Consider the following 21,571-nt stretch of genomic DNA (forward strand, 5'->3'; position numbering starts at 1 on the left):
CAAAATCTGAAGGATAATTATCTTCTAATCCATGTATTTGCCTGGGAGGTGCGAATTAGGTCGGTTTGCTTAAAAAACGAGTATGGAACAAAATTCTGTTCCAGATTTGAGAGACAACAAAGGTGATCATTTCAACATATTTAATAAATATGTTGATTCTATTGACTATATTTAGCAGTTGCATCAAAGGAGGAATTTTAGCAGTTGTTGATTATAATATTGTAGCTGTAGTATATATGGGCAGAGCAGAGGATTCTGGGAAGTGTATACTGTCCATAGTCAGTTCATGCAAGGTACTGACCAGGATAGTTGGACCTCACCATTACACTATGTTAACAGAGAATGTGCTTTAGAATATGACAAAATAAAATAAAAAATTCCTTCCAGTAGCACCTTAGAGACCAACTAAGTTTGTTCTTGGTATGAGCTTTCGTGTGCATGCACACTTCTTCAGATATTCTTTAGAATATGGGTAGTTGTGAGCTAGCCGTCTTTCAGGTAAGCTTGTTTGTCTGTACTGATCTTATCATTGAGGAATGCCTGGAGAATTTAAGAGGCACCCTAGGGTTCCCTGGAACACAGTTTGAAATGCACAAACTCACCATTGGATATGCAATAGATTGGATGCAACAGATGTTGTCTGGACAAGGAAGACTTTACAGATGCATCCCAGACCTCTCCTACTTTTACTGTTTTGTTTTAAGTGTTAAGTGCCCTGCCATTTGGAGTGAAACTCTGACATCTGCATGCCTTGGCAATATGCTACATACTACAAGCTTTCTCTAAAGCATTTTTAATCTTTCTATCTCTTCTATCTCTTGTGCTACCTGTGTTTAATTTAAACATCTACTGCAGTACTTTGATCTTATCCTTTGATCTACAGCGCCTAGCCCTGGGAGAAGTTTTATTAAGATTAACACATAAAACCACAGATACACACGCCTTAGTGGCCTGCCTTCTATCCCTCCTCTCTCTGAAGCTGATGGCTGCATCAAGAGCTGCAGGCACAGGCAAGGATCTCAGAAGAAGTAAACTGGCTGCCCCAACTACTGTAGCAGCCAACTCCTTTCTGTGTCATTTAGCAAGAACTTGTTGGTCTGGGGCAGGGACCAACATTCAGGAAAAGTGAGGACAGCAGTCCAACAACATCTGGCAGGCCACAGGTTCCCCATTCTTGGTCTAGGGCCAAAGATTCAAAGATCATTCAAAGATACAACTGAGGAAAAGGTGGGCTGGTAGACAAATTCATGGAGCATCAATCCAGTAGTGGTTATTAAACATGACTGATCATTAGAAACTCTTTTTCAGAGGCAGGATGTCATGTACTGGTTGGCAGCAGAGGAATGGTGGGAGGCACTAGCTGGGGAACAGCCAAGGGAAGAAGGCTTCAGATTGGGGGTGGGACAATGGTGAATGATCAGAGGGAGAAGAGAGACTGGGAGGAGGAGATGTTGGAAGCTGAAGAGGTAACAGGTTTTAGTGAGCAGGGAGAATCTGCGGCAGAGAGAAATGCAGAAGCAGAGAGGTCAAGAGGCAGAGATGAGTAAGGCTGGTGAAGAAGCCAGGGTGTCTCCCACTCCTGCTGCAACAAGCTCCCCTCCTTCCTGGTCTCCCAGGACCAGGAGAGGCAAGAAGTAGGAGCAAAGGCAGGCATGCAGGTGCAGTCTCAAATTGCTTGGAGGGAACCCTGGACAGGAGGAGACTTGGGCAGCTATGGGAAGGCAGAGACCTTCAGTTTCCACAACTGCCTCAGGGTGGCAAGACCTAGCGGGAAGTGTTGATGTGCCTTTTGAGGACTACAAAACATGAAGTTTGTCTACGGCAAGCCTCTTGGCAGGCCACAATACCAAGCTGCTGGGCCATGTTTGGATTAGTAGATCACAACAAGAAAGAAGCCAAAATGTGTTTCCACCCCCTTACTTTTCCTCCTCAGGTCTTTTCTTTATCCAGCTGTTATCTTGTAACAGAGTCCTCTTCTTGTTGACCTCATTAATAACTTGTTGTCTACTCTTCATTGCAATGGAAGCATTCTTCGTATCTATTAGTGCACAGACAAGAAAACTAGAAATTACATAACAAATGTAATTTTTCATCAAATATATGGAGAGCTGCAACACTGTTCACTTTGCAGATTTCATTGATATGTGCTACAGTTTCTAATAAAATATCTATCTTAAAAAAGAAATTAAGAGGAGGAGTGTGGCACTGGGAAAGTTCCCAGATAAACCTCAAAGCTGAAATCAGGGTGGTAGACTATTGCCTACATGTCACACAACTATTAACTATTTTGCTAGAAATACCGTACCTACAGTGCAACCCTGAACATTTCTACTGAGACACAAGCTCCATTGAGCAGTGAGCTTTTCTACCAGGCAGGTTTGCATAGGATCAGAGCCTGCTGCATGTGAAATCTCTTGCCAAACTATACCAGGGTTTGCCCTAAGGATGCAGTCCTATAGGCTTAGCATGTTGATCAACAGCATGATGTTATCTTTCCAACGCATAATTAAAAACAACCCAATTTTCAGCAAACTCGTCCCCCCCCCCATTGTCTTCCTCCATAAATGCTTCCAAACAGGGTAGAATTCAATGTCAAGCCATGACAAATGTTATATCTGTGCAAGTGTGCAAGCATTTCGACTTGGCTAATGGGACTGTGCCCCTTTTTCTCCCCCCCCCACGCACTGTTCTGGGGGCTCTGCCACCTCTCCCTTAGGACCAACTGGGGGAGCATGGGGGTGTGGGGAGAGGGAAGAGGAAATCCCCATGACACAAGTGGAAGTACTTGCACATGGCTTCCACTTATGGGCCCCATTAGGTGAATCCCATCCAAAGTGCCATACAACATAATACAAAAATAAGAATCAATATAAAAAAACAACAACCTATAAACACATCCCATCCAGTATAATATAAGAGGCCACCATATCTAAAACTCCAAATTCATCTTATTATTTACTGCAGATCTACTCAGAAGTAAATCTCACTGAGTACAATGGGACTTAAAGGTACCCCGAACGTTAGGTCCAGTCATGTCTGACTCTGGGGTTGCGGCGCTCATCTTGCTCTATAGGCCAAGGGAGCCGGCGTTTGTCCGCAGACAGCTTCTGGGTCATGTGGCCAGCATGACTAAGCCGCTTCTGGTGAACCAGAGCAGTGCACGGAAATGCCATTTACCTTCCCGCCAGAGCGGTACTTATTTATCTACTTGCACTTTGATGTGCTTTTGAACTGCTAGGTTGGCAGGAGCTGGGACCGAGCAAAGGGAGCTCACCCCGTTGTGCGGATTCAAACCGCTGACCTTCTGATCGGCAAGCCCTAGGCTCAGTGGTTTAGACCACAGCGCCACCCCGCGTCCCACATAGTGGGGCTTACTTCCAGTTAACTGTGTACAGGATTGCACTCAAAGTCTGTTCACACGCTTGCCATATTCCTTGAAACCTCTCTGAGCTAGTTCCCCCCACCATAAGATTTTATTAAAGCTTTGTTGTTGTTGTTCAGTCGTTCAGTCGTGTCCGACTCTTCGTGACCCCATGGACCAGAGCACGCCAGGCACACCTATCCTTCACTGCCTCTCGCAGTTTGGCCAAACTCATGTTAGTAGCTTCGAGAACACTGTCCAACCATCTCATCCTCTGTCGTCCCCTTCTCCTTGTGCCCTCCATCTTTCCCAACATCAGGGTCTTTTCTAGGGAGTCTTCTCTTCTCATGAGGTGGCCAAAGTACTGGAGCCTCAACTTCAGGATCTGTCCTTCTAGTGAGCACTCAGGGCTGATTTCATTGAGAATGGATAGGTTTGATCTTCTTGCAGTCCATGGGACTCTCAAGAGTCTCCTCCAGCACCATAATTCAAAAGCATCAATTCTTCGGCGATCAGCCTTCTTTATGGTCCAGCTCTCACTTCCGTACATTACTACTGGGAAAACCATAGCTTTAACTATACGGACCTTTGTCGGCAAGGTGATGTCTTTGCTTTTTAGGATGCTGTCTAGGTTTGTCATTGCTTTTCTCCCAAGAAGCAGGCGTCTTCTAATTTCGTGACTGCTGTCACCATCTGCAGTGATCATGGAACCCAAGAAAGTGAAATCTCTCACTGCCTCCATTTCTTCCCCTTCTATATGCCAGAAGGTGATGGGACCAGTGGCCAAGATCTTAGTTTTTTTGATGTTGAGCTTCAGACCATATTTTGCGCTCTCCTCTTTCACCCTCATTAAAAGGTTCTTTAATTCCTCCTCACTTTCTGCCATCAAGGTAGTATCATCAGCATATCTGAGGTTGTTGATATTTTTTCCGGCAATCTTAATTCCGGTTTGGGATTCATCCAGTCCAGCCTTTCGCATGATGAATTCTGCATATAAGTTAAATAAGCAGGGGGACAATATACAGCCTTGTCGAGTTGAGTTGAAACGTTTGCTTTCTTCCAGTTTGCAGCTGTGCACATATGTACTGTTGTCAGCAAAAGCTTGATATTCAGTACATTTTATTGTATTTTATTTTATTGCTATGGCTAGTGGCTGATGCAAATAATGATTCTTCTGCTTTTGCTTGATAATTTTTTTTAAAAATGATTATATTGCATTTGTGAGGTGCCTCTGGCTGAATGCAAGACACTGACAGCACAATCTTATGCACTTTTGCTCAAAAGGAAGCCCAACTGTGTTCAGTGAGGGTTCTAGAACCACTTGCGCCAATTCAAGTAGAGGCATAATGGCAGCCATCTGAACTGATCTCAATACCAGTTTGAAACTCAAACTGGGACATCATAGCATAACCAAAACAAACAAACAAACAAACAAACAAACAAACAACAAGGGCTAATCAGCATGTAGTTAAATTTGAAGTACAGCTGACACAAAATGCAAAGGGTTGGAAGATGTTTTGCCAATCTGTTGGTTTGACACTTTAAAAAGAGGCGGCAATGTTATTTTCCCCAACCCCTTGACTAACTCAACAGAACCACAACAGAAAGAGTGACACCAAGTTACCACTTTTGTTAGGGGACGGTTTTCCCACAGTGAAGGTTGTCATTTTGTCCAGAGGTGTTTTCTTTATGGTGCACTGAAAGAAAGTAAAAATATGAGAGATTAAGTATGGGGCGATGGGTGGGTGGGAGGAGACCCAATCAGGCAAAAGACATAAATGGCAGGCTAAAAAAATGAGACTACAGGTCTTCCTCAGCCTCACTTTCCAGATGCCAGCTTTCATATAACTAAATATAAGAAGAATCCTGATGGGTCAGGCTATTTAGCCAAGTATCCTGTTTCCCACAGTGGCCCATCGGCCAATAGCCCTTTCCTGTTGTTGCTCAAAGCAGCTGGTATTCAGTGGAATATTGTCTCTGATTCAAACCTGGAGTTACACATTGACATTTTGACTAGCCACAACCCAATACATCTCAAGCAAGGACCCCAAGTCCTCACTTAAGCTGTCAGTTCACACAGGCCTCAAATTCAAGAATATGAATGGGCTCTTCTCTGAGATGTGCAGGAATGGGAGAGACTCCTTTTCACCAACATACAGAGCAATCAGCTGCTGTAAGAGAGGTTTCGATATTGGCTTGCTGACATTTCTTCTTCAGACAGGAGGCACCCTTCTCAGCAGCTTCTGTTGTCTTTTAAAGCTGGTATTCCTTATTTGCTCTACTTTAGACTAGTCAGCAGAGACCCTCTGCTGTCTGATTCCTGACCACACAACTAAACAAGCACTTGGGAGCTTCTATGCCTTATGCATGACCACCGCTAACTAAAAGTCTGGTGGCAATTTTTAGTAAGGGAAAGAAGGGAACGAGCTAAAGTATCAAATTAAATAAATAATGGTTGGCTTCAACTTCCCTCCAACTGGCTGGGTACATGTAAGTTTTGGTACTAATGACAAAACCAAACCAGTTTTTTAGATACAATAAATGACTGTGCCATAGAACAAGCACAAAAACAGGAGAAGAGAGTATATATTCAACGTAATCGCTCACACACTGCTTGGATATAGTGACTGCAACATTATTAAATTTAAAATCAAGCACTACTTTCCACCTGGGCAGATGAGGCTCGTCAACCTGGGAAGGTAGCCCACCTAGGAGAAGGCAAACCCTGATCCTAAACCTCTACAGTGGTACCTTGGTTTATGAACTTAATCCGTTCCGGAAGTCCGTTCTTAAACCGAAGCATTCTTAAACCAAGGCGTGCTTTCCCATAGCAGCGGGGGACTCAGTTTACAAATGGAATACACTCAACAGGAAGTGGAACATGGTCTGCTTCCAAGGCAAAGTTCACAAACCAAAACACCTACTTCCGGGTTTGCAGCGTTCTTAATCCAAGTTGTTCATAAACTAAACTGTTCTTCAACCTAGGTACCACTGTACTGCCTTGCAGGACATGGTCGGTAGAAGAAACAGCTAAGGGGCAAACCCTACACAAATCTGGAGTTGAGTCCCTAAGACAGTTGGATAGTTCCAATTCCTCCACAGGAAACACAGCAAATGCCAGTACACTGATCAGAAGGTGCCACACAACACCATGTTTTTTGTTCAATTCCCAGGGTGTTCTGCAGCAAGATAAAGGGGCACGAGAGATAGACTCATCCACCAGTTCCAGCCAAGTGATTCCAGTTGATTCTTTTTTTCAAAAGAAAGGAGAAAAGTTTAAATTGTTTGCTGTCACGAGTATTGTAACAACCGAGGCATTGAACAACAGGCCTGAACAATTGTGACTCGTCAAGCTGACTGCAGATCATCAACCTACGGGAGAACACCACATCTCCTGTTTTTAATGCTTGCTGGAGAATGTGACACCAAGGCTATTTCTGAGCATCTAGCAGTGCACTCAGGTCAGTAGGTAGCAACTGGCTTGGTGGATCACATTGTTCAGGCCCTTTAAAACAAGTATTTAATAAATGAGTCTGAAAACAGTATCAGACTGAGGCCAAAAACCTTGGTCCTGCCACACCTATTACTTTATACCTGTCTGCATAAGCTTCAGAATTCTACTTGTTGATCATGAAAATATTAGTAACACCCTTGCCCTTTCAATTTACCGTATGTCATATTCATTGGCAAAGTGTAATAGGCAGAACATATGACAGGAAGCTTTTCTTCTCACCCAACAACAACAAAAATGTTCAAGCCTTCTGTAAGAAATTGTTTTGAAATGCTCACTGGGCATTATGCCAACATTGAATATTTCCTAGTAACCACCTTTTTTATACTATCAGATAAGCTTTGTTGGGGACGGGGTGGGGATAGTTGATTTTTGGCTTTGGGCTTATGTTGTTTCAGTAGCTACTGCCATTCTAAAGTGTGCTTGATCAATTTAAAAGCAACAAGAAAGGTGCTGAATGCTCATTGTGGCTGCTTTTTATTTTATCCATGCTATCTGAATTAGAGGAATTTTGTTTTTATAAGCATTCGGCCATGGCAAAGCTTTCATTGCAAGACTCCACCTTCACAGACTGTTGACACTCTTTGGTATGCCAACATATAAATTAAAGGCTCCATGTTGCAAATTTGGATTTCATTTTGCATTTGCACTTCGCTTTTGATGTTTAGGAGTCTCTTCCATAATTGTTAATACTGTCATGCCTGTGCTGTTGTTTAATTTTTTTCCCCCTGAGCATGGGCGTACCGAAGGGGGGGCAGGCGGGGGCAGCTGCCCCCCCCTAGAAGCCAGCTGCCCCCCCCCCCAGCAAAAATGATCGGCGCCGGGCAAGAGGAGCCGCATCCCGGGCTGCCCGGCGCGTCCATTTAGGCTGAGGAAGAAGCGGGGCAGGAGGAGAGGAGCGGAGAAGGAGGCTGCTGTCCCTGCCGCCCAAGTTCCTCCCTTTGCCCCCCCCCTTGCCCAAGGCAGCTCCCGGAGGCAAAGGAGGAGCGCGCTCACAGCGGCGGGCTGCTGGGCTCTGCTCACTGCGTCAGCGTCGCTCTTCCCTCTCACGCCTCCCTCAGCCTCCCTCCCTCCCGGTGTTCTGGGAATATTAACACGTTTGGAGGGCTTGCCTGTTCCTGGCGTTGTGTTGTCTGTCATTCCTTCACCCCAACTCCTCTGGTTCGCCCCTTTTAAAGTTACTTTACTGCTCTGAAGTTCGTGTTTCCCTCTGTCCCCCTTTTTCTGAGCTGTTTAAAATCCCTGCTTTTCTACCGCTAGCAAAAATATCTCCTGGGTTGGTGTTTCGCAGTGTCCTTTTACCTGCCGCTAGCAATTACTGTTGTTCAGCTCCTCCCTGCTTTTGCTGTGTTAAAACCACCTTGTTGTTAAGACCCTCCTTTTTGTGGCTTCTCCCTGTTCCTTAGTTGCTGTTTTGCCCAGCAGCATTTAACCCTTTGTTTTCCACTTTCCTGCCTTCAAGTCTTTATCAAGTTTGCATTCAAGTCTGGTGACTTCTTTTTCAGTGTATCTGAAGAAGTGTGCATGCACACGAAAGCTCATACCAAGAACAAACTCAGTTGGTCTCTAAGGTGCTACTGGAAGGAATTTTAAAATTTTTTTTAATGAATTTCTCACTGCATTTAAAAATGTTACTTTCCTGGGAAGGATTTCCCAGGTGGGCTGGCGATGATCATAAATACTCATATTGTGAAAATAATAAAATGTGGGCTGGCGATGATAATAAATACTCATATTGTGAAACTGTACAGCCGGAGACCATTTCAGGCAATTGCCAACTCATAGATCCTTTTGGACCTGGAAAAAGGCAAAACAGGTGGAACAGTGGCAGGGCAGGAACAAGGCATAACAGGGCAGAACGGGGTTTGCAAGATATAAAAACGACTTCAAAATTCCTGTCCATGAACCTCAGCATTGACCAAGATGCTACATAGTGACCTTCATAGGAATCTGTGGCTGAAGGGGCCAGAGAAGGGTTAAAAAGGCAATGCATTGGGGGAAACACCCCCCTCCCAACAACCTGGAATCAAAGGAGGGAAGTAAAGCTCCATCTCATCCCTCCCAGCCCAGGTCCATGCTAGGTGGGGGAAACAAGAGAAGACTAGATGAGCAAACTTGGCTCTGTTGGAAGAGGGTGCCAACCTCTGTTGTGTCACCCCTTGGCAGAGTGGAACCCACTCCCCAGTCAGCCAGGTAGGGAAGGGGGAATTGGGTAATGCGGGTAGAGGGGCAAATGGCCCTAAGGATGGCTGGAGTGCCCCCCCCCACCAGCTAGGCTGGGAATAACTGGTTGTTTCATTTTTTCTAATTCCCAACATTCCAGCTATTTATTTAATCTGCAAATAAAGCAGGGGGCGGAGTCATAGCTCTGTGGCAGAGCATCTGCTTTGATGCAGAAGGTCCCAGGTTCAATCTTTGGCATCTCTAGTTAGGGCTGGGAAGTGGGAAAGACTCCTGAAGAGCCACTGCCAGTCAGTGTGGGCAATACTGAGCTAGATGGACCAAGAGTTTGATTTTGCATAATGTGGCTTCCAATGTATCTATGTCTTAAGGGGAGGGTCATCCCCTTAAGTGGTTAGAACACCTTGCACCCAAGTTTTCCTCCCTGGCATCTGCATGTACGGCTAAGAATCTCCCCTGCCTGAAACCCTGGAAAGCTGCTGCCAGTCAGTGTATGCAGTACTGAGCTAGATGGTTTGACTTGGGGAAAAGTAGCTTTCCAGTAACACAGTCCATATTTATTTGTTTGTTTGTTTGCTTGTTTTCTTTACTTACTACATTTATACTCCTCCATTTCCCCCAAGGTGTCCAAGGAAGTAAACATGATTTTCTTTTCATCTTTGTAACAACTTTGCAAGGTTGGCAAGGTTGAGAGAGGACAACTGGTCCAAGGTCATGCAATGAGCTTCTTGGCTGAGTGGGGATTTGAACCTGGGCCTCCCTCAGGTCCGACCTAGCCCAACATTCTTAACTGCTATACTTCCCTGGCTCTCTTATTTGCTTAATCCATTTTTTTTCATGCTCCTGCCAACCTAGCGGTTCGAAAACACGTCAAAGTGCAAGTAGTTAAATAGGTAAACAGTGTTTCTGTGCGCTGCTCTGGTTCGCCAGAAGCGGCTTAGTCATGCTGTCCACATGACCCGGAAGCTGTCTGCGGACAAACACTGGCTCCCTCGGCCTATAGAGCGAGATGAGCGCCGCAACCCCAGAGTCGCCATTGTCTGGACTTAATCTGTCCATGGGTCCTTTACGTTTTACCTTTTACTTCAAAAATACAAGGAAGACACTTAATTTTCCAGTAAGTGAGGAAGAAGAATGCCAAGCAAACTTGAGTAAATACTACTGGCTCACTTGGGCTTCCTATGGACAGAGGACTCCAAAAAGTTTGAGAAATTATGAAGCCAACCCCTGACAAATCTGTTTCCAAAATGTTTATGTAAACATCAGATACTGTAATTCTGGAATGAAGCTAGGATTACTTTTACTCATAAAACATATCAAGGTAGTTTAAACCAGGAATGGGTAACCTTTTCCATGAAGGGCCATTTCTCAGGGGTGGCATACTAGTGGTGGGCAGGACAGGTGCAAAAAATGGGTGGGGCCCCTCCTTTTCTGCCAGTTTAACAAGGGACACATGACCTGAGGAAATGAAATATTACTTTTATAGAGGGATAACTTAACCAGAGTTGTATCACTGGCCTACCTAGCTCCATGGTGTCTACACTGACTGACAACAGCCCTCTGGGATTTTTATGCAGTCCTATTCCAGCATACCTGGATATGTCAGGGACCGAACCAGGGACCTTCCGCATGTCAAGCAGATGTTCAGCCGCTGGCGCCAGTTCTAGAGTAGACCACACATTTAAAGCACGTGACTTCCTCTAGAGAATCCTGGGAACTGTAGCTCTGTGAGTGGGAAGCTACAGTTTCCAGGATTCTCTGGGTGAAATCATGTGCTTTAAATGTGTGTTGAATGTATGATGTGGGCAGGGGCGTCGCTAGGGGGGTGCGGTGGGGGCGGTACGCCCCCGGGCGACAGGGGCCACAAGCGGCGGGTGGGGGCGACAAGCGGCGCCCCTCCCGCCACTCCCCAGGCAACGCCGGTCACCCCAGGAGCAGCAGCGCTGCACGGATGGGGTGCTCCCTCGGCCGTGCGCTGTTGCTCCCGGGGCGACCGGCGGCGCATGGGGGTGACAAGCGGCAGCCCCTCCCGCCATTCCCAAGCGCTGCCGCTCCCTCCGTCACCCCAGGAGCAACAGCGCACGGCCGAGGGAGCACCCCGTCCGTGCAGCGCTGCTGCTCCCGGGGTGACCGGCAGCGTGGGGAGTGGCAGGAGGGGCCGGCGCTTGTCAGCCCCACGCGCTGCCGCTGGCTCCGTCCCCCCGGGAGCAGCAGCGCACGGTGTGTGCGGTGCTGCTGCTCCTGGGACAACGGAGCGAACGGCGGCACGTGGGGGGGACAAGAGGCAGCCCCTCCCACCATTCCCACGCGCTGCCGCTCCCTCCGTCACCCTGGGAGCGGCAGCGCACGGCCCGACGACGGAGTGCACCTGCACGCGCAGGCGCACCCTGTCATCGGATCGCCGCTTCCACAGCCTCCTTTTGAGCCGGAGAGCTTAAAAGCGAGCTCTTCGGCTTAAAAGAGGGCTGCAGAAGCGGCGCCGGCACCCCCGGAAACGCCCTGGGGGCGGAGCGTCATGACGTCACAATGTGATGTCACGACGCCCCGCCCCCGGGGCGTTTCCTTTGCCGCCCCGGGTACCGCGGAGCCTTACTCCGCCACTGGATGTGGGAAATGGGAGGCGCCCTCCGGAGGGATCTTTGTACTCTGGTGCCGGATATGCTTAAGATGCCCCTGCACCTAACCTTACTACGCCTCTGGTTATTGCCCCCTGCATCACGGGAGTCCTGGGCCCATGTCATGCCACCCCACCAGCCAAAAGGTCGACAACTCTGGGAAAACGGGGGGGGGGGCGACCATGGCTTGCCCCCCCCTAGTTTTGATCCTGGGTACGCCCCTGCCCCTGAGGAGCCAGTCCTTTAAAAAAGATCAATCACTCTGTGCTGCTTTTAAATGTTTGCAATGTGGCACTACCCTGATACTTTATGAAGTCTCATGTAAATACTTTTCTAAAGGAAGGAAGGAAGGAAGGACATTCATGTCAACTTTAAAAACCTCCCAAAGCTATTATCAAGTGTGTGAAGAGGCAAACAAACAGCTCCCACAACCCCAGATTCCCTCCCAAGTTATGGATTTGCTTGTTCTGGGCCACAGTGCAAGCATTTTACTCACTTTTGCCCTGTTGTCAAACCTTTCTAGTATACAGGACATCTTAAACGATGCATGCTATCAATTTCAGTTTTCAAGCCAGCGTATAATAAGACATTTGGTATATAATTCCCGTTGACTTGTCTGGGTGTTTTAAAATAAATGAGGGATGGGTGAGGGAAGCAAAAATAATGGCACCCCCCCCCACACACAATTGTTTTGGTAATTTTAGTGGCTAAAGTTGAAACAAACAAAAAACCCATTTCCTTCTCACTTGCTCTTATTTTAATTTTCCCAAAGGAGACCCAACTAATGTTTTTTCAGCATGCAGCTTGAAAATGCTGTAGTTACAGCCCCTCGGGCCAATATTCCTCTGAGCTCTAGCTCATGGTGGGAAGATTTGAAATCAAACAATGCATATCTGCCAGATGTCTTGGGATGTTAAATTTGCATTGCAATTTCAAAAAATACAATAAAAATGCTTCTGGGAAGGCTGGAGAACAGTACAAATTGTGACTGCAGCCTTGTGACCTGGCAACCCTAGAAAGTAAATGGATGGGAAGGTCTGGATTTCATATGCTGATTTGAATTTTTAGACCCTAGAAGCAACAAATGCTTCTTCAAACAATCAAAAAAGTAACTTGGAGCACATATTGGAGTGTTAAAAAAACGGCTGATATGGAAGGGGTTAAGCACCTCCCCTGCTCCACCTGCTTTCCCACCACTGGGGTCTCCTTTTTCACATGTACTATGCAGGGTGGATTTGATTTAAATCAAACTAGTCAGTAAGGCTTGATTTAAATCACAGTTTTCTACATAAAGACAAATTCTTGCTGGTTTAACTTTAATATGCAAGTAGATGAAGATTTTTAGAATAACAACTTTTCATATTAGTTTTTTTTTATCCCCAGTTCAATAGGTTAATCATTCATATTTGGACAACTTTTCTGTTGTATTTAGGAAGGAGAAAAATAATCAGTACCTTAATAATAATTTAAATAGATTTATTAGATCCAATCCACTCCAAACAATCAGAAAAATATTGTTTCTATTCTATTCACTGAACTTCTTGAAACTTAACACTGAAGGGGTTGATTCTGTATTCATAGGTTTGTAGAACAATAGGATTAAGGTCTTTTTCTCAACTCTGTTCATGTTATAACATTTTTGCTGTGAAGAAGAGGCATGTGATCTCTGCTGAGACAAATTCAGTTTTGAGAACTGAAACCAAGCATCTGTGATAATATCTTGTAAGCAGAGAAACTGCCCAATAATCATACAAAACCTCTGGAAGAGCATAAATGACATTGTGAATGGATTAATGGAATTTATTTACCAAAAAAATTAGACATATACAGCCTTATTCTACATAATTAAAAAAACTAATCTTTATTTCATGATTGAATAACCTTTGGATGGTAATATATTTTCCCCAAAAAGCATTTTATTTTTAAAAAATCCGATTTAAATTTAAAAAAAATATCGATTTTTATTTTTTTTTTTTATTTTTTACAAAATCATTGCTTTTTATCCACCCTGGTACTATGTAATTTAAACATTTGGTTACAAGAAGTCAGAAAAGTAATTTGATCTGGTGGCAAAATCCATCCGTTTTTATCACGGACAAAAAGAAACCGGCACAGATCTATTTGATAATAAGGCCAGTTGTCTGGCTAGCTAAAGATAGGCTTTGATTTCACTGCAATAGATTTGTTTTATCCACATTTGATAACTGTTATTTATGAGGCTATGGTCTCCTGCTTAGACAACTCATGGTTTGGTTTAGCTCATTGCTCTCTGTAAGATTAAGCTCCCAAGTTCATTTATCCCTTTCTCTTCATCCCAAGCTGAGAGTTATTCTGCAGATGCACTGTCTGATCGATCTACCGCATGTACACCAGTGACCACCGATTATTTGGCCACTACTTCACCTGTTTGTCGCACGCTGGTGAGTCATAGTTTCAGCATACACCGGGGTACTCACAATATGACAGCTCTGCAACACGCACCCTTGTATCCGGCTGACAAACAAACATGAACCCAAAATAGCAAACAGTCTTGGGTGGACTCCCATCTCCAAGTCATCGTGATGTGAATAAGCTTACAACACCAGCCCTCAACAGCTGAAAAAATGATGAAGGGCAGGTGCATTTTTGTGCTGCTGTCATGGGGTGTGTGTGTTTTAATCCACGCATGCTTACTTTTAGTTTTGATAACTCCATCCTGTTTGGGCAAGGGAGTGTGGTAATTGGGCGTGGTGATTACTAAAGGAATGATGGCTTGGGGGGGGGATGAGCTGGCGTCAAGGAGGGGTGCAAAAGGTATTTCACATGTGAGGAGCGCAAGACTGGCTCCAAAATTGCCATGGAACTAAAGGAAAAGGCACGTAGGTGAAATAAGGACCCTGGGGAAGCTATGTTTACCATGCAGATGCTTCTGGAAATGGCCTCCGTCTAATAATCAATCTGTAGTCTGGCAGGAAAAATTTAATAGGGTGACCACTTAAGCATAATAATAAAAAAGGGAAATGCATCACCTAAAAAAGGAGGGCAAATGAGGATTTGCATAACATTTGCGCATAAGAACTTAAGAAGAACCTGCTAGATCAGGCCAATGACCCATCTAGTCCAGCATCCTGATCTCAGTGACTGACCACAAAAACATTAGACATGCTAGCTTGTACGTGTTAGCAAACTTAGATATAATTCCTGAAATTTTAAAAACAAATATAGTCTTGTCACATCCACAGCTCAGTCTTTGCCGCACCCACACTGTACATTTTAAGCAGTCTTATACCAGTTTGCTGGTTATATCTTTTCCACAAAGAAACTGTAGTCCTTTAAGGGCGCTGAGGGCTGCTAGGAGACCCCTTGCACAAAACCAGAAAACTTCAAAGGTGTGTGCTGAGAATTCACAATTGCCTGAGACTGTGTATTATTTTGTCTCACACTTCCTGGGTGGAGAATTTGTTGGTTATTTATCTGAATGCATGCTCTGTTGGTCTTAATCAGTATAATATAATCAACAAATTAGAAGGTGGGAACAAACACAATAGGGAATTCCTATGTGTATTAATGGACAACATCAAAGATGTTCTTCATATACAAATTCAAATGCATTCAGGGGTGGAGTACTCCAGTCTAATTTGAATGGGGGCAGGGGCGTAGCAAGGGGGGGGCATAGGGGGCGGTCTGCCCCAGGTACCGCCCGAGTGGGTGACACTTGGGGCGGGGCCATTCCTCCGCAATTGGCGCCTCCAAAACCTCGCTTGGCTGGTTTTTAAAAGGAAAAGGAAAGCTTGAAAGCGCCTGCTTTGCTTTCCTCCCCCCCCTTTCAGCGGCTTTTTTCGGCGCTGGCTGGCCTGCGGAGCTGCGGCATGGAGGCGAGGGGGAGGGGCCAGCGAGGAGGGGCGTCATGCTTTTTGCTGGCGTGATGCCCCTCTTCGCTGGCCCGCCCCTCGCCTCCATGCCACATCCGACGTGCGCCGTGACGTTACAACGCACGCGTCGTGCCCCGCCCCCAGGGGGGTGCCTCCACGCCGCCGCTCTGGGCAGCAAAGAGGCTTCCTCTGCCATTGAATGGGGGGGGATGGATCAACAGCTAAATCGGGGTCAGCAACCTGTTTCAGCCGTGGGCTGGTCCACCATCCCTCAGACCATGTGGAAAAAAACTGACTGAATTCCTATGCCCTACAAATAACCCAGAGATGCATTTTAAATAAAAGGACACATTCTACTCATGTAAAAACACGCTGATTCCCGGACCGTCTGTGGGCCGGATTGAGAAGGCGATTGGGCCGCATCCGGCCCCGGGCCTTAGTTTGCCTATCCCTGAGCTAAATAATGCTCAAATGTGGAAAAGATATTTATACTGTATAAGTACCATAGTTCCTAGGTAAGCTCAAGTGTGCCTCAAATCGTTTTTGCTGCTCCTACAACACACCCCTATCGTTATGCGTTGTTCCTGTGTGTAGCCCTTCACAGCTCCGGACAGGACTTTTCCTTTTAGCCAACAAGGCTTTCCCTATCCTCAAGTTCTAGCTGCTGTCCAGCTACCATACATGATGGACCATATTGCACCAAGTTGATTTCCCAAATGGTACCTCAGCTGTCTATGTGAACTAAATAACCAGGCTCCTGGGGAAGGAGAGACAGGCGTGTGAACAGTTGCTAATGTTGGGTTGTAAACTTTGTGCTCCTTGTTCTTTATCACAGGTCTACAAACAATCTCACCCTGGCCTAATTCTCCCATCTTTATTTTACCTATTATCCTGTGACTCCACAAGATTTAATTTCTCGCTGTGCCCCAGGCTCCAGAATCCACACCTTAACAAATTAAGGATAGTTTCCTGTAGCACTGAGAAAATAACTTTTGTTTCAGAATTGTGGTGGATGACAAAATCACCACACACACAAAATAGGGGTTAATTGCAGGGGGCAACATTAAAAACAAAAAAAACAAAAAAGAGGTTCACTATAGACAATTAGCAGCATTACAGCTGCCTTTATTTTATCCCTGCTTAAACTTGTGGAGATTCTAAGTTCTCACTATTCAAATAAATCACTGATACCGTCCCACAATAAGTCAGCTCAGCCCAGATCTGTTGTGAGGAAAAAATACTGTCAAAATCCTTGGTCCCTTTGGTTCCCTCAGGCACAATTCTCCTGCTTCTATCAGCTCCCAGCTCGTCCCTTCCGCTGACAGCTCCTCAGTGTCCCACCACCAGACTCCGGGCTCTAAGGTGTTGCTCTTGGGAGGCAGGCTCCCATCACTCTTCTTCATCAAGCCAGTCCCTGACATGCTTCACATGTGCCAGGAGAAAGAGAAGAGATCAGTTACGGACCACCAGAGCTAGAACAACCTTCTCAGTGATGTTCTAGGTGCTGCCCTGTGTGAGAAAGGGAATGAGTGGCTTGCTGATGAATGGTGTGCATGCTTGGCTGCATGCCTGCATGTGTGTGGCATTTGTGTAAATGGATGAGAGAGGACAAGAGAATGGGTGGATGAATGGGAATAATGTTGGTGTTGAGTGTATGTGGATGGATAGATAGATGGATGGATGGGAGATGTTTGCATGGGAGAAACATCTGGGTTAGCGGAGTCTGTAACCTGAAGCGTATGTAACCTGAAGTGTATGTAACCCGAGGTACCACTGTAGTTAATACTATGGGAGCTGAAACACCATTTATGCAGAACAGTTAAATAGAGGAAACAGAAACAAAACCTTCTCAGCAAAAAGCTTCTCAGCATAACCATAAATACAGTTAGGGTCTCCTTTGCATTGGTGTGTTAAAAGCTGAATTCAGCTCATCATGGTGGTGGGCAAATAGTCATGAAACTAAATAACCATCTGCTAGAGCTGCTATATCTCTGAACTTCCTTCAGTGTGGTGTAGTGGTTAAGAGCGGTAGACTCGTAATCTGGTGAACAGGGTTGGCATCTCCGCTCCTCCACATGCAGCTGCTGGATGACCTTGGGCTGGTCACACTTCTTTGAAGTCTCTCAGCCCCACTCACCTCACAGAGTGTTTGTTGTGGGGGAGGAAGGGAAAGGAGAATGTTAGCCGCTTTGAGACTCCTTCGGGTAGTGATAAAGCGGGATATCAAATCCAAACTCTTCATCATCATCATCATCATCCTCAAGCAGACTGTACTAGTCTACCAAAGAACCCTCCAACTCTATGGTTAAATGAATCTGGGCCACCTACAGTCATCAGAGGCAAGTGTAGTGACAGGTTGTAGTGACAGGTTGTAGGTCTTCAGGGCACACAGTTAATTAGATTAAGTTAAAATGGCAGTTAACTACATGCATGTTTTAGAAACCAAACTGATCATCAGGCTTCAATCTCATCTCACAAGTTTCACACCCTAAATAGCATTTTTGCAGGCAGACATGTATTCTGCTTTGCACTTAAGAAATGACTTATTTAGTAAAATATGATCATCATTATCTCAGTCATGGGAGATTACAAATACAAAAGGGAAGGTTTAACGACCCAGTACAAAAGTGTAATGCTGAAATCACTTGTCTATTCATAGCAAAGCAAGCTTCTGGAACTGGTTTTACAAGATTTGGGTGGAGAAGATTCTGCCTTGAAAGAAATTAATCTTTAAAATTGTACATAGCCTGAAATCAGCTAGTTAAAGATGACAAAATTTTGATTTGTGTGAATTTGTTTTCCTTCAAACGCTCCAGTGCTTCAAATGTAAATTGTTTCTGCACGGTGGAACATTTTGTACAACTTGAAACTTCTTTGTTATTTTGAAGAAAACAAAGCAAAACACCTTCCTTCAAAGATCTGCTACATACTTGCAATAAAACAGAATTTTTAATCCCTGCCATCCACCCAATTTATTTCCTACTTTGTTTTTAAAGACATGTCTGGTTTCTAATGCCCTTCCTATGAAAGGAACATACTGGTACATTTCCACCACAATGCACATAAGATTAACATGCGTAAAATGTTACTCCTTCCACCATCTTCCATGTGTAAAAATAGATAAAAAGATTAAACCATTTTCCTTCCAGGGTGAGTGCACACTAGAGCTATCGTTTAAGCAAACAACTACAAATTAGAGAATCATTTGAACAAGCAAGTTTTCTAAAGTGGTTTTGACACCCCAGCTTTTGTGTAGCCTTTCAGAGGTTCCATCAGATTATACAGAGGTACCTGTATATGAAGCAGGAACGTGGTGAAATAATAATAAAACCAGTCCTCAAAACTGTGAAGTTGGCTGCTGTAGGTCCAAACTCACTGGAAGCGTTTGGCCTGTAACAATTCCCAGTATATATTAAAATCCATGCTTACCTCTTCAAACCATGAATGAAAAGGTCCAGAACCCGGCACCCAGTGGTCTCTGTTATGCAGTTCAGTTTACAGAAGAGCAGGATCGTCCTCCATCTGAGAGTCTTAACAGCTTGGAGGCTTCTCTACCAGAGGCTGACTCATTCAGGGAGGAGAAAGGAGGTGCAGAAGAGGGAGTTCACCTTGCACAAATACCAACCCAGTTAAAATCCACTGGCATATTTTTGTACTTTAGTCTGCTCCATTCTCTCCTGTGATGCAGCGACAGACAGCCAAAAAACTCACAGGTTGCTAATAATAACAATACATTTTTGTTACTGGTGCCTAATCCCCAAAAAACAACAAGGCAGTTGTCACTGTGCAATAGACCTATCACTTTAGTTGGAAGTTGGAAGTTGAAAAGTTAAAAAAACAAAAAACCCTGCCAAGCATGTGAGGAATCTTCAGGGCCGTAACCTGAGAAATTTACACACTGCAGTCCCATGTCTATTGGCTGAAGAATTTCAGTCGTTTTGCTGAAGCATTGTAGGAACTCCAGAAGAAAACTTGCTCTGCTCTGGAAAATCCTGTTTAGCTATTAAGCAACCTGAAGTATAACTAAATACAGTAAAAGGGCTAAAATTGCTGTTTGTATGGAAACAACAGATACTTTTATTTATGCACCTCCTCTCCAAGGATGTAATTTTCAGAGATTTTCAGAGATTCTATAAGCAACTGTACAAGGAGGAGAAGATAGATGAAGTAGAGATAGACCGATTTCTGGAAAAGAATGGATTGCAAAAGGTCCCAGAGGAAAAATTAATAACTCTCAACCACCCAATAACGGCACAAGAAATAGAAGATGCAATAAACAACATGCAACTGGGGAAGGCTCCAGGACCGGATGGACTAACAGCAAAATATTATAAGATATTGAAAGACTGGCTATCACAGCCGTTAAGAGAAATTTGCAATGGAATACTAGAAGGAGATAGGGCACCAGAAACGTGGAAAGAAGCCTTTATCACACTGATTTTAAAACCAGATACTGATAAGACTCTAATGAAAAACTACCGTCCAATATCCCTTTTGAATGTGGATTATAAAATTTTTGCAAATGTTTTGGCTACAAGGTTGAAAAGAGTGCTGAAAGATCATATTCATAGAGACCAAGCAGGTTTCTTGCCAGGAAGACAAATAAGTAATAATACGAGAATTATAGTGGACATTTTAGAAAAACTGGAGAGAGACATAAATACAGATGCAGCACTATTGTTTGTTGATGCAGAGAAAGCTTTTGATAAAGTATCTTGGATATTTATGAAAAAGAATTTGGAAAAAATGGGAGTTGGAGAAAAATTCTTAAATGGCATTAAGGCCATTTATACAGAACAAAGAGCAAAAGTCATTGTAAACAGTGTGATATCGGAGGAGATCGAAGTAGAGAAAGGAACAAGACAAGGATGCCCTATCTCCCCTTTACTTTTCATTACGGTCCTGGAAGTCCTCCTAAATATGATTCGGAAAGATAAACAGACAAAAGGAATTAAAGTGGGAGAGAAGGAATACAAATTACGCGCCTTCGCGGACGATTTGATGCTATCCCTGCAAGAACCAGAAAGCAGTGTCCCCAGAGCCTTGGAATTAATTGAACAATTTGGACTTGTAGCTGGCTTTAAATTAAATAAGCAGAAAACCAAAGTTTTAGGTAAAAATCTGAGTACAGAACAGATCCAAAGAATTCAAGAAGCCACAGGCCTCAATTTTGTCAAATCTGTAAAATATCTAGGTATCAATCTCACAAATAAGAACTTGAACCTGTATAAGGATAACTATGAAAAATTGTGGATGGAGATAAAAAAAGATATGGAGATCTGGACAAGACTTAAACTATCGTTAATGGGAAGAATAGCAGTGGTTAAAATGAATGTTCTACCAAGGATGCTGTTTTTATTCCAAGCCATACCAATTTTGGATAAACTAGACTGTTTTAAGAAATGGCAAAAGGACCTATCGAAATTTATATGGCAGGGCAAAAAGCCAAGAATAAAATTTAAGACTTTAACAGACTCTAAAGACAGAGGAGGCTTTGCCCTGCCGGACTTAAGACTTTACTTTGAAGCAGCGGCCTTTTGCTGGCTAAAGGATTGGTTTAAGTTAGAGAACGTCGATGTGTTGGACTTGGAAGGTCATGATAATATGTTTGGGTGGCATGCATACCTTTGGTATGACAAGGTTAAGATCCACAGAACTTTTAAGACTCATATAGTTAGAAAATCCTTGTATCAGGTTTGGACTAGATATAAAGACTTGTTAGAGAGAAAGACCCCTAGATGGATCTCTCCAGTGGAGGCCAAGGCCTATAAGAGACCGAACATGTCTGCAAACTGGTTAAGATATATGGACATATTGCAGCAGGAAGGGGACTCTTTTAAGCTAAAAAGTTACGATCAGGTGAAAAGCTAGGTCCCCGACTGGCTGCACTATCACCAGGTATTTGAAACATTTAAGATGGACAAAAAAGTTGGTTTTCAAGTAGAAAAATCAAAACTGGAAACAGAACTGATAGAATCGAACTTTAAGAACCTTTCCAAAATGTATAACCTCTTGCTAGAGTGGCATACGAAGGATGAACTGGTTAAATCAT

General features: G+C 44.2%; 1 protein-coding gene across 4 annotated transcripts in view; it reads right to left on the reverse strand.

The window, feature by feature from the left end:
• SCEL (sciellin) overlaps positions 1 to 19,186 on the reverse strand; it is a 54,115-nt gene extending 34,929 nt beyond the window's left edge. For 3 of the 4 annotated variants that reach the window (XM_033147921.1, XM_033147920.1, XM_033147918.1), the window contains exons 1-3: positions 18,949 to 19,185; positions 4,986 to 5,058; positions 1,921 to 2,038 (exon numbers count right to left, since the gene is read on the reverse strand). In XM_033147921.1, coding sequence (XP_033003812.1) covers positions 1,921 to 2,038; positions 4,986 to 5,028 — 161 coding nt within the window. In that variant the 5' untranslated portion in view covers positions 5,029 to 5,058; positions 18,949 to 19,185. Of the gene's footprint in view, positions 1 to 1,920; positions 2,039 to 4,985; positions 5,059 to 18,948 lie in introns of all 4 variants that reach the window. The other variant, XM_033147919.1, reaches the window with a different exon arrangement.
• Positions 19,187 to 21,571: the final 2,385 nt, after the last annotated feature.

This window comes from Lacerta agilis, chromosome 4, assembly GCF_009819535.1.
Source record: "Lacerta agilis isolate rLacAgi1 chromosome 4, rLacAgi1.pri, whole genome shotgun sequence".
NCBI lineage: Eukaryota > Metazoa > Chordata > Lepidosauria > Squamata > Lacertidae > Lacerta > Lacerta agilis.